At 41.9% G+C, this 12,229-nt stretch overlaps 1 protein-coding gene across 4 annotated transcripts in view; it reads left to right on the top strand.

The window, feature by feature from the left end:
• Positions 1 to 12,229, top strand: part of pmepa1 (prostate transmembrane protein, androgen induced 1) — a 43,623-nt gene that overhangs the window by 17,612 nt on the left and 13,782 nt on the right. Inside the window, exon 1 of one of the 4 annotated variants that reach the window (XM_030420265.1) lies at positions 3,600 to 3,644. The exons of 2 other annotated variants lie outside the window; for them this stretch is intronic. In XM_030420265.1, the coding sequence (XP_030276125.1) occupies positions 3,623 to 3,644 (22 nt within the window). In that variant the 5' untranslated portion in view covers positions 3,600 to 3,622. Of the gene's footprint in view, positions 1 to 3,599; positions 3,645 to 11,312; positions 11,626 to 12,229 lie in introns of those variants that run through there. One more of the 4 variants, XM_030420264.1, reaches the window with a different exon arrangement.

Below are 12,229 nucleotides of genomic sequence, written 5' to 3'. Positions count from 1 at the left end.
ACTGTTTGGACAGGACAGCATGTCTGGCTCATACACACACATCCGCGCACACATCCACACACACATCCGCGCACACATCCACACACACATCCGCGCACACATCCACACACACATCCGCACACACATCCACACACACATCCGCGCACACACACACACACACACGCGCGTTTACCCGCAGCCTCCCCCTCCTTTGCAGGCTTGATCTCACACTGTCTCGCACAACTGCATTCACTTTATCTAACACACACACCTGCAGTTTCAACATAACAGGTTTGCCCTTGAATATTTTTTAGACTCAATTTTTGCCGCCTCAATGCTCCTCTTCCCCTCTCGTCACTGAAACAGACACACAGCGTTCTCATGAGTAACAAAACTTCTCTTTTCTGAAGCTAAAAGGGAAAAACCTCTTTACTTTTAAGAAAACGATGTGTTATTAGAACACTTTTCTGGCTTTTTGTGAAGGTTATCAGTCAAACTAACCTTCAGCTGCAAATGATGTTTTTGTTATTAAAATATTGGCTGTTAGGGCAGAAATGGATTCACGGCACAGAATGTAACCGTCAGCGTGGCTCCACAGAGGAAAGTTAATGCAGTTTGATTTGTCCTCGCAGCGACTGCAGATTTTAAAAATGTTGACGTGAAAAAAGGTCACCGACCTTCATTGAGTCACGACGAATTTTGTTACAGCCTTAATTTACCGTGATCACACTTTTTAATCCAACATAAAAAGTCTGGATCGCACATGATTCACGTCCAAGCAGACGTCCTGAATCTTAATGAGGCAGACACAAACAAAAAGTCAGCATCATGAAAGGAAAGTGAGGAGCGAGGAGGATGAATCGATTCATTGATTAGTCAGTCGACATAAAAGTAACCAGCAATTATTTTGATCAGAAAAACGTTTAGCCATAGTGAGTTTACTGGCTTTAGGTTTGTGGACTGTTGGATCAGACACAATGAGACATTCAGTCACATCACCTTGAGCACTCGAAATGTGTGAGAAATCTTCTGACACCTTTTCTGATATTTTATAGACGATTAGTTGTTTGGTCTGTGAAACTGACAAGATTTCTTGGTTCAGGCTGTTCAGATGTGATGATCTGCTGCTTTATTGTGTCATCTTATTTAGTGCTAACAGCTGCAGCTCTCAACTCAATAAATCCAGTGAACACTGTAAATATTATTATAAATTAGGGCTGCAACTAACAATTTTTTAGATTGTCGATTAATCTGTTGATTATTTGCTTGATTAATCGCCTATGAAATGTCAATAAGTGTTTCCCAGAGCCCAAGATGAGGGCGCAAATGTCTTGTGTTGTCCACAAAGATATTCAGTTTGAGGGCACAGAGGAGGAAATAAAACAGGAACACTCACATTTAAGAGGAAATGTTGGCTTTTTCTTCTTAAGTAGTCACTCGATTAATAAAAAGCAGTTTTCGATTAATGAAATAGTTGACACCTTATCGATCAATTGATTAATTGTTGTAGCTTAGAGTCAGTTGATAATTAGGGAAACAATCGTCAGATTAATTGATAATGAAAACAATCTGTGACGCACTATAATGTAAAACTTGTGATAAAGACTTTAGTTTTAGACACATTGGATTGGACCATCACTTACCTGATGCACTGTGTGCATGTGTACACACACACACACACACACTGCAGACTGTTAATGATTACTATTATGTCTAGCATCACATTGGATCAGAGCCATCAAACACACACACACACACACACACACACACACACACACACACACATACACACACACACACCCCTCTGCATGTGACCTGCCCACAGCGACTCTGTCTGACTTCCCTCTCTCTTTCAGATTCAAATGAACAGTGTGTGTTTGTGTACGAAGGTCTAAATGTGTGTGTGTGTGTGTGTGTGTGTGTGCGCGCACGTAGGACTGAGTGCGTGTATCTGTGTGTGCGGGGGTGCGAGACGACAGGGGTAGTCTAGCTCCTTCTGGCTAGAATTCTAATGAGCCTCAGACACACACACACACACACACACACACCACAAACCACACACTCAAACAATCCAGACACACGCACGCACACACACACGCACACTCACAGAGCCAGACAAGCAGCTGATAATGAGGTTTGATTTTCATATGTTTCAGACAGAATGCTCTGCAGGTCAGCTAGTACACAGAGGAGCAGTGTGTGTGTGTGTGTGTGTGTGTGTGTGTGTGTGTGCATGTGTGTGCGCGTGTGATTTCTGGTCTCGTTGGACTTTGCATATTCTCACTTTTTCCGTTGTTAACATTAATGACCGTGTGTGTCCATTACAGCACGAGGTGTGTCATTTGCTTTTGTCTGTGTTTTGTCTCGGGCTCGCTGATGTTTCTGATCTCAGCTCAGCCAGACTTCCATTTAATTTTGTATTTATTTTATTTATCTATTAAAGAGCAGCCAGACTGCTGTTTGTGGTTACATTACAAACCCAGAAGTGAGACAAACATTCATTTAAAAACACAACTGGGTATTGAATGTGTCATTTTGTTATGACAGGGCAGAACCAGAAGCTTAACATTATGCATTTCTATATTGCTTTGGTATTGCTTTCCATAAGGTAACATTGTTTTTCTATTCTAGTACATCTTAAGATGTTGAAATAGACCTTATTCACACATCGGTCATGTCATGCTTGGGGTGGGAAGCCCAAATGCTGTTAGCAAGAAAATTCGAAAAGTTGTAGCAACTGTAGAAACTGAAAATCTGGAGGGACATTGAGCTATATTTCAAGGTAAAACAACGTATTTGCTCACACTAGCATTCATCCACTTTCCAACTAACATTACCAAAGGAAAGGAAACATACTGGATGTAATCAAATGGTAATGAGCTAAAAAAAAAAGTGTTTGCATGCTAACATTAGCTAATGGGTAATCAAATATGGAGTTTTGCCTTGCCATCTTTTCAGTTTCTGATCAATCAGGAAGCAGTCGAATGAAAACAGTTTGTTAGATTTCATACTTTTCTTCAACTTGCATTCCAGCATTTGAGGTCTCTTCCGAGGAAAATGGCCGCCGCGTCCAAATTTGCCATAGTCACGCTCTCAAAGGAAGTGAAATAATGAAAGCAGAAACTAATTTGAAGAAGAAACATCCCGTATGAAGTGTGACTCATTTTGGTCAGATGTTATGTAATTTGTCTCAAGTCTACATTATTTTTATGTCCTCGGTGTTGAAACGGAAAATCGTAGCTCAGGTTATTACAGCCCACACGCTGGTGAAGAGCGTGCCAACCGACATCAACAGTCTGGAGATATTTTGTATTTATTGCAACTTCAAAACCAACCATAGTGCAGCTCAGCAAATAGATAAATAAATAAGTACATCAAGGAGAAACGCTGATCTATAAAAGTGCAAATAATGTATTTTTTGTTTCTTTGACATTCTGTTTCACAACGTTTCATCATTCTGGTGTGCTAGCATACCAAGCTAGGAAGCTAATCAAATAGTCGTTTGAAAGCAGACTTTTCAGCTCACAGTTAATCATGTTGTTATTATGTATTTGTACACTCATAATGTGCTGTCTTTTTTTTTTTGTTACTACTAACATGAACAACCACAGACGCATCTTTGCTCAGGAAGGTGGATTTGTCAATGAAGATGCCGTGCTGTGCAGGTGTGTTGTCAACAAGCTAATCTGTAGCTAATTAGCTTCCTAAATTGCTAAAACGATCGACATACCAGCCCCACAGAAATATAATATCCATTTCTCACTGATTGGATGAGCAGCAGCTTGCAAGAGTGTCTGTGACCTACTCACTGATAGCGTTAGCATAGTTAGCATTCCAGATGGGACTCACAGTTTAACATGGGAGTTCCCTGGATTAGCACGCTAAATTTAGACTAATGCTCCGCTCTCCTTCCCTCTTTTCTGATCTACTTTATTTATTCTTCCCTGTCAGTTCATCATGATCTATTACTTTAGCATGATATACTGTATTTCAATATCTTAATATAAAATATGATTTACTGTGATTCTCACACGTCTGCAGCGTTGTGTCTTTCCATCTTATCATGACTGTGTTGTCCCAAAATGAAACAAAAAAGAAAATTACTTTTCCTTTTTCAGAATTAAAAAACAAAAAGGCAAGAATCATAAAGGAGATGTACATTAAGATGAGCAGGGATGATGATAATTGACTTCCTAGACCGCACACACACACACACACACATCCACACACACACACACATGCACACACACCAACACAAAAATACACACCTCCCTCTTATTTCCCACTGTTGAAACCAGCAGTGGGAGTTTTGTGGACTAAAGTTCCCACACTTGTTGGCTGCACCATGACCATGGCTTCCAAAGTCAATGGAGTGTGTGTGTGTATGTCCGTGTTTGTGTGTGTGTGTGTGTGTTTGTGTGTGCCCCCCTGCTTCCAACCCCTATAGCCTTTCTCATGGAAATTGGCAAGCAAGCAAATTGTGTGCACCTATGACCTATAACTCTCTCTCTCACACACAAACACACACTCTCTCTCACACTCACACATGCTCTCTCTCTCTCTCTCTCTCTCTCTCTCTCTCACACACACACACACACACACACACACACACACACACAGCTGTCTGTGCTATTTCTGACTACCCCAGACTGTCGAGTCATCCGAGGACTGAGAACGAAGGGGGGAGGGAGGAATTAGCAAGCTTCTCTCTCTCTTCCTGCCCTTTTCTCCTTCCCCTTCTCCCTTTCTTCTCCTTTCATCATTGATTTTTTTTTTTAAAAACTTGTTTCTCCTTCCTCGTCTCTTTCTTTCCTCTTTCTTTCTGTTGCTTCAATACACACGTCTTGTTCCTGTGTCTTTTCCTTTCTTTAAACTTCTTTCCATCAGGAGTCCTTAAACTTATTTTCTCTCTTCTCTATTATAATTTCTGTCCTACCTTCCTTTTCTTCGCCCTTTCCTGGAGTGTGGTTAGGGGTTGTTAGGGAGCTGCAGCACTTCCTCAAAAACAGGCATAATGACATAATGTCAGTTACACATCTATACTTCCCAGTTAGGAGACATATTACAGTATGTACTGCCAAGTGATGGCAGGTCCAAGCTCTCCTACTGCTTGTGAAAATATGGAAGTGTTTTGTGGAGATAATTTCATCATCCATTAATCTGTTGATTACTTTCTAACAGAATTGTTTCCAATATATTAACAGTTTTGTCCAAAATAGCCCGCCTTCGTTACATATCTTTGTCACAAGTGTTTGATTTGAGGGATCATTACAGAAAAAGTGCATTTGTAAAGTCCCTAATATTTGTATCTGCCCTCAAAATGGAGTTTCAGCTCTCATGTACTCGGCCTGTCACGAAGGACAAAGAAAAGCAGCGGGGCGACACTTTTAAGAAGCTGCAGCCAGAAAAGAGTTGACATTTTTGCTTGAGAAGTGACACGCATTGAACACAGATCTGCATGTGCGCTTGTCTCCTGTATGAGCTGGCTGTATCGCCACTGCATTACACACTTCTGTATAATGAACTAATCACTGGACACGTCTTCTGGCCACATGAGCATCCTGTCTCACTCCCTCATCATCTCCTTGAAAGGTTTTAATGTTTGACTTCAGCGTTGTCTGTGTTGCTGCGGTGGCTTCTCTGACATATGTCGGTGTTTAAATTTGCTCTTGGCTGTAAAATAATCTGAAATAGTAGTACAATTTTAGACATCCATTATCCAGGCCGGTCTGTATTCTATATCCTTCCCTCTTCCTCCTTCCCACCCTTGCATCTTTCCATCTTCCTCCTCCACTCCCTCCCTCCCTCCCTCCCTCCCACCATATTTTCTTCTTCCCTGTCTTTCTCTGTTCCTTCCTCTCCTACCCTCACATCATCCTCTTTTCCACCCCTCCCTCCTTCCTCCTGACCCCCTCCCTCTCTGTGTCTGTCTGCTCTCTCTGAGCCATCTGACTCGGCAATGACCGGCTGTGACCTTTAGCTGAATGCAGGAGGAGGTGGTGGAGGAGGAGGAGGAGGCAGATAGACGGAGAGCAGGCAGCGGATGACAAATGAGCTAATTGCTTCAGATTAACCATGGAGTGTCTGCCTGCCTGCCAGGCTTACAGCCTCCTCCTGTCTAGACAACACCCCAGAGGGAGGGAAGAGATCAGCAGTCTCTCTCATGCAACATGACTGAGAAGAAGTGAAAAATGTTTTAATGGCTTTTTTTTTGTTGTTTTCTTCCAAGTTGCACAAGGCAAAAGAACTGCATCGTAAGTGCAGAATCAGATAAATCCTGTCAGATGAGGTTAGTTTTATGCCCAGCAGGAGCGTGTGTATTAAAGGCGATTTAGTATTTAACTCTCATAAAGTTCTGGGATTCAACAGAGACAGACTTTTAAAAGAAAAAGGTGCAGCAAAGGCTAAAATATCCTGACTTTTATTTGCTATCAAAATCCAGAAATGCGTATTTTTTCCAACAGTTCAACCTTTAAATGTCTTCATCAGCGCTTTTACGTCTTTCCGACTTCAGACTTCCAGTTGATAACGCAGCCGTTTGTCATATATTGTTGTCTCCCAAACTGAGTTTAACTTGGCCGGTCAGTAAATTCTCAGTAAGTCAGTTTTGCAATAACCAGAGAGGAGAATATTTAAAGCTGGTGACTCAGCTCTCTCGGGATGGTGCAACAGAGAGATACCAGTTCTGACTTTGGATCGGTCTCTTTTTCCTGCCAGTGACCAAACCAGCAACAGAATGTAATGGCGAACCTCCACAGCGCCTCAGTTAGCAGAGGAAAATAAAAGATCCAGATGGTCCTCGTGGTGCAGAGATGTCCTCCTCAGTGAAAACAACAAGTCGCTGTTGTTTGGGGGAAATTTGAAACAAAGCGGAAAATTTAAATTGGCCCGGTCACACGCCATAAAGACCACTGCGAGGCAGTTAGTCGAGAATATATTGAGAATATATGTACAGGTTAGAATTACAAGTTTAAGTGCAGCTCAGACAGACTGAAGTCTGAGAGAGCAGTAACCCAGCCCGACCCGACCTCGAAGGCTGTTCTGTTTTTTTCCCTTTCAGACCCGACACAGTTAATAAAGTTTTAACCCGTGTTGCATTCAAATCACATCCGTTACAAAACAAACTCCTGCACTTCACTGAAACTATAGCACCAACACAGACAGAAGTTCCATCACTTATGATCACTTATCACTTAATATCAATTAGCACTCATTTTAACTGTATTTTTACTTAAAGACCCTGAACGCACCACGTCAATTTTGCCTATTTTTACTCTAAATATAACACAATATGTTACCGACCCGATCCCGATTATCATCCAAACCTGGCCCAGTCTGTCGGGTACCTCCGTGTACCCATCAGGACCCGTCTTTCCTGCATCCATGTTCTGGTAGAGAAAGAGAAGATAGAGAAAGCTTTTTGACCATAATGTAGAAAACTGGACTGGAGAACAGCTGAATGAATGTGTTCGAATAAGCAGAAACTTTTACAGCACTTCCAGGTCTTAAGAAAGAAGATCTGAGGATGAGCGACTGCTCTGACCTACGTATAACCCCAGCTTTTCTGGATGCACTCATAAAAAAATCATTAAAAAAATGGAGCAGGTGCAGGAGCAGTTTGTGACAGAAGCTTAACTAAGTTATGAGATCAGTAGTTTTATTTGGCTTTGGCACAAACAACTCATGCAGATATATTTTTTCGGTGTAAAAATGTGACAGAAATCAAAGGCTGGAAACCCTGAATGCTGTTTGGCTCAATATTAAAGAAGCAGTGTTATTGTGGATCATCACTGAAGCATGTTTTGGCCTCGAGGATGCTTTTTCACCGGTGCATCTGCACAACGCATTTGCTTAAAAAACGATTTTGTCGTGCCAAAAAAAAAGCTTCTGAAATAGAAAGGAAGGAGACGTGCGGATACAGAATAGGTAGAGAGAGGAAGAGAGGGAGAAAAGAAAGTACATCTTCATATCTTTGTATTTGTATTTAAGATGTGCACATTGCAAAAACCTTGAAAAGAGTTGAAAACGGAGCTACATGTTGCACGAAAAATATTTTTCTGCTTTGCTGAAGTGGAAAAATGTGTGTAGCGATATTGTTACGTAATCGCGTTGCACCTTCTGTTGGAAACTCGCTCACGGTGTGCAGAACATCTGGACGGAAACATGAGAAAATGATTTCCTTGTTAGCATGCAGAGTGGAAGGAGTGAGGTAAAGGAGGGATAAGAGACGACAGGAAATGAAAGAGAAGAGGCAAAAAGAGAGAGAAGAAATGAGAAGGGACGACAGAGGAGGGAGGAGGGAGGAGGTCGGCTGACTGACCTGCTGACCTCCCCATTTGGGAGCTGACGAGTTTTACTGCAGGCTGACACACACTCGCGCACGCAGACACACACACACACACACACACACACAGCGTCAGAAAGAGTTTTCGTATGAATTATGACTCATCAGATCAGAGAAGCTGAACAGAAACAGCACTTTTTCATTACATTTCCTCAATACTGCAAAAAAAAAAACCCTGTGTCAGTCTGTGATTAATGATCCAATAACTAGAAAAAAATAATAATTAAATGAAAGTGTAGAAAATATATGTGACTCTTAAACTGTAGGAAAAATGAAATAGAAAGATTTCATTTTATAACGTATAATGAAGTAATATTATCGTTCATAAAAAAAAAAAAAAACTGGAATTAAACTAAAGTGGAAAAGTTTTTTTTTCTCATCGATCACCGTTGCCGTCGGTCGCGTTATTGATGGTGATCATTATTGAGCCATCAGTTCTCATCAGTTCCACCTGCGCTTTTCCTGCCATGACATGCCAGAAATATCTGTTGTGAAAGACATTTATGAATTACCATAAAGAAACGAGTCAAACAGGACTCATCACGTTTCAAGTTTAGCAAAATGTGCGTGACAGAAAGCAGAAGGTGAACGGATCCTTCACAGGGAGAGAAAGAAGCAGTGGGGGGATTCACGTCAGACAGACGCCTCTGCCAAAACCAAAATATGAAGACGAGGCAGTAGGAGTCGTGTGTTTGCTGGCATTGTGGGCAAATTCAATAAGTCTTTTATTTGATTCAATTTGACAAAAACTAAAGTGTCCTTTTGCAATTAGTGGAGCAATTCAGCTTAAAACACAAGAGAGAAACGCTTTGAACGAACGAAAAGTAACAAAGAGCATATCGACAAACAGACAGACTCTTGGGAACGATCACAAAGATCATTCAGCGAGGCCAGTCTTTTAATGTAATGACGACCGATCAAACTGTTGCATCGGTGACGCAAAGTAATGAACAGTAGAGATCTTGTGTAACGTTTCAGAACAGAGACGAACAAGAGCTGCAGACAGAAAGGAAAGGAAAGGAGAGGAGAGAGGAGTTGTGGGAGTGTTTTGGCTGAAAGACGGAGTTCAGCACCAGCTGACAGGATAGAGAGACAGACAAGCTGTCAGCAGGCAGAGTGCCCACACACACACACACACACACACACACACCGTACACACACACGAACGAACGAGTGGTGGAGGTCTGGGTGGTTTCACACAGATGGCGAGGCTGGCATCACAGTGTGTGTGAGTGTCTGTTTCTTTTTTGCCTTTTACAATGACAACAGTCTTTAATAAGCATAGGAATGTGACTGTGTTTGTGTTCCTCCGTGTGTGTTTGTGTGCGTTTGTGCTCTTTCCTTGTTCCCTCCTTTCAGTCCGTCCTTTCACGAGTTTCTTACGACAGTAAATATAATGAAGGAGAAATCAGGTTACACAGGATTTAGTGGAGCACGTTGAATCGGGGGTTCTTTGGGTTCTTTGGTTTGAGACGGATGTTGACAGAAGCAGCATTGTGGACCAGACCGGCAAGTATTTACCCATGACCAGTCTATACATAGCCGCACTTTAAACCCGTGTTCAGGAGCCGCTGCTGTACCCGTACTGATACAATCATTTCCACTCGCGCAAATCAAACATTCAAACATGTCTGATAAAAAACACTTGAGTGTCCCAAATGCCAGCAGGAAGTTATTTTTTCGACTTTTTTTAGGTGCTGCAAATTGTTCAAAACACATTATCGAGTGATTGGTTCAGCAACACGCTACTCATCCTGATACTATCCCATATAACCTCATTCCCTTCGGTTTCTGGAAGACTTAGGCTGCATCCACTCTTATATGTTTCATATAAAACAATAGTGACCTCCGTCCAGATTAGCGTCTAAGTAAAGGCTTGCCTCTTTGGAAAGGGTGTGGGCAGTAGTAGCATGTTAAAACACACCAACAAAAGGTCAACAAAGCCTTCAATTTGTGATCCATGTTGAATTAACCACAGGTAGTCGGGGATTATAGATAAATACAGGCCGATGTAGCGCGTTGTCTTCTGGAAAAAGGATGATATTATATGGGCGTGCAAATCGGGGAAGGACGTGTAGTGGCTTGCGTCAGCGCTTCGCACAGAAACCCCGGAGTTTTTAAACTAAAAAGGGGACAGAAGTCTCCGAGATAGTTGCAGAAGATTTGCTTATTACAACCTAAAGCAGTACGTGTGGATTTAAATGTCCTCCCGCCTCCACAAATATATAATTTCACGTGATTTTGGATCATTGTTATCACCAAGTCGGTAAAGCTCGAACAGAAAATAAATTAACACCCCAACAGCTTAAAGACTAAACTTGCTAACAGTGTCAAGTTAGTTAGATTGCTCCAACACATTAATTATTTGGCTTGGATGCTGACATAGAAACAGTAAAAGTAGTTGTTGCTCATGTAAACACATTAAAATAACTTCTCATTCTACTCCTGATCATATGTTCAGTAGTTTCTCATATCTCATAGTTTCTACACGTCATGCTGGATATACAGCTCTTATGGGCTTTAATAGCGACCTACTGACAAAGTGTTTAAAGGGCAGAAAGGTGGAATATCCCTTTAATGAATTTAAATCACACTTCTTGAAAAATGTGACCTTTTTTGTACATAAAACCACGTCAACAGATTAATTGTTTGTCTTAAAATCCTTGATTTTCCACATGTCCTAATGAGTGGAGAAGTTCAAGCCTCACACTCTCCCTCTCTCCCTCCCTCCCCCGTCTCTCTCTCTCCCCCTCTCTCATCATTATTCTGTCCATCCCTCTGACCCATCTGTGTCTCCCAGACGCTCCCACCACTCCCCCTCTCTTTCTCTCCCCCTCTCCCCTCAGTCTCTGCCTCCCCTCCTCCCCTCACGTTGACCCCCTTTTGTTCGCAAGCTATGGCGGTGGCGGTGGGGGTCTGGTCAGCTGTTTCCTCAGTCTGTGTGTGTGTGTGTGTGTGTGTCTGGACAGTGTGGGAATGTGTGTGAGAAAAAGTTGCAGACAAAGCTCAGCGGAGCCTCAGAGTGTGTGTGTCAGGCGGTGAGGACACACAGGGTGTCGGAGCATCAGCGGGACATGTAGCTTGGGAGTTGAGCAGCAGCGAGGAGAACATTTTGTTTTTAGTTTGTTTTATTATTTTTTTTGGTTCCATTTCTCAAAGATCGTCGGGGGTTATAATCACTGGAATACAAACATCCACGTCTTAGGTCTCAGTCTGAGCAAACATCTCGCTCTGTGCAGAGAGTATGCAGCCTTCGTCGGGGAGTCACAACCATGACAACTGTGTTCAGACGCAACTGTGCGGTGAGTTTCTCATCCGCGCCCACAGAGAAGAAAAGCTTATCTCTCCGCTCAGATTTGAGCTTTGGGCTGTTTGTGCTCCGTGTTGATGTGTTTTATACTCTGAGGACTGAAAAAGTTGCTGACTTGGTTGCAGAAGTTGGGAAAGATGATGCCCCAACAAGTTATTTGAATTAAGTTATTTATTGAGCTAAAGATCCTGACTGGTTTGCTGTTCTTTGCTGCTTTTCTGTGATTTATATCCTTTAAACTGAACAGCAGTGAGGTTTAAAGGTCGTTCAGGCAAAAAGTGTCAATATGAGGACGTTCTTTTTAGGCTTTGAGGGGTTGCCAGGCAATGAGAGTCTCTGTGACTGGTGTTCAAGCTTTTTATTTGCCATTAATGAACTCATAAATGTTGGTAATCATTAATCAATCCCCACTGGTTTTTTTCTCACTCGCTAATAAGCCGTCAAGTCTGCAGTTGTAAATGTTTAATAAGTTGTTAATAGATGGATGTTGGACCTCGTTCTTTGCGGCCCTTTCCCAGAAGTTAGAACTGGAAACCTAAATGTGCTTATTAATGGCAAATATTGAAACTATAACCATTTATACACAACTTATCTTA

This window comes from Sparus aurata, chromosome 6 (genome assembly GCF_900880675.1).
Source record: "Sparus aurata chromosome 6, fSpaAur1.1, whole genome shotgun sequence".
In the NCBI taxonomy this organism is placed as follows: Eukaryota; Metazoa; Chordata; class Actinopteri; order Spariformes; family Sparidae; genus Sparus; species Sparus aurata.
Note: the sequence above shows the minus strand (reverse complement) of the source record. Positions and strands in the feature narration are given on the sequence as shown.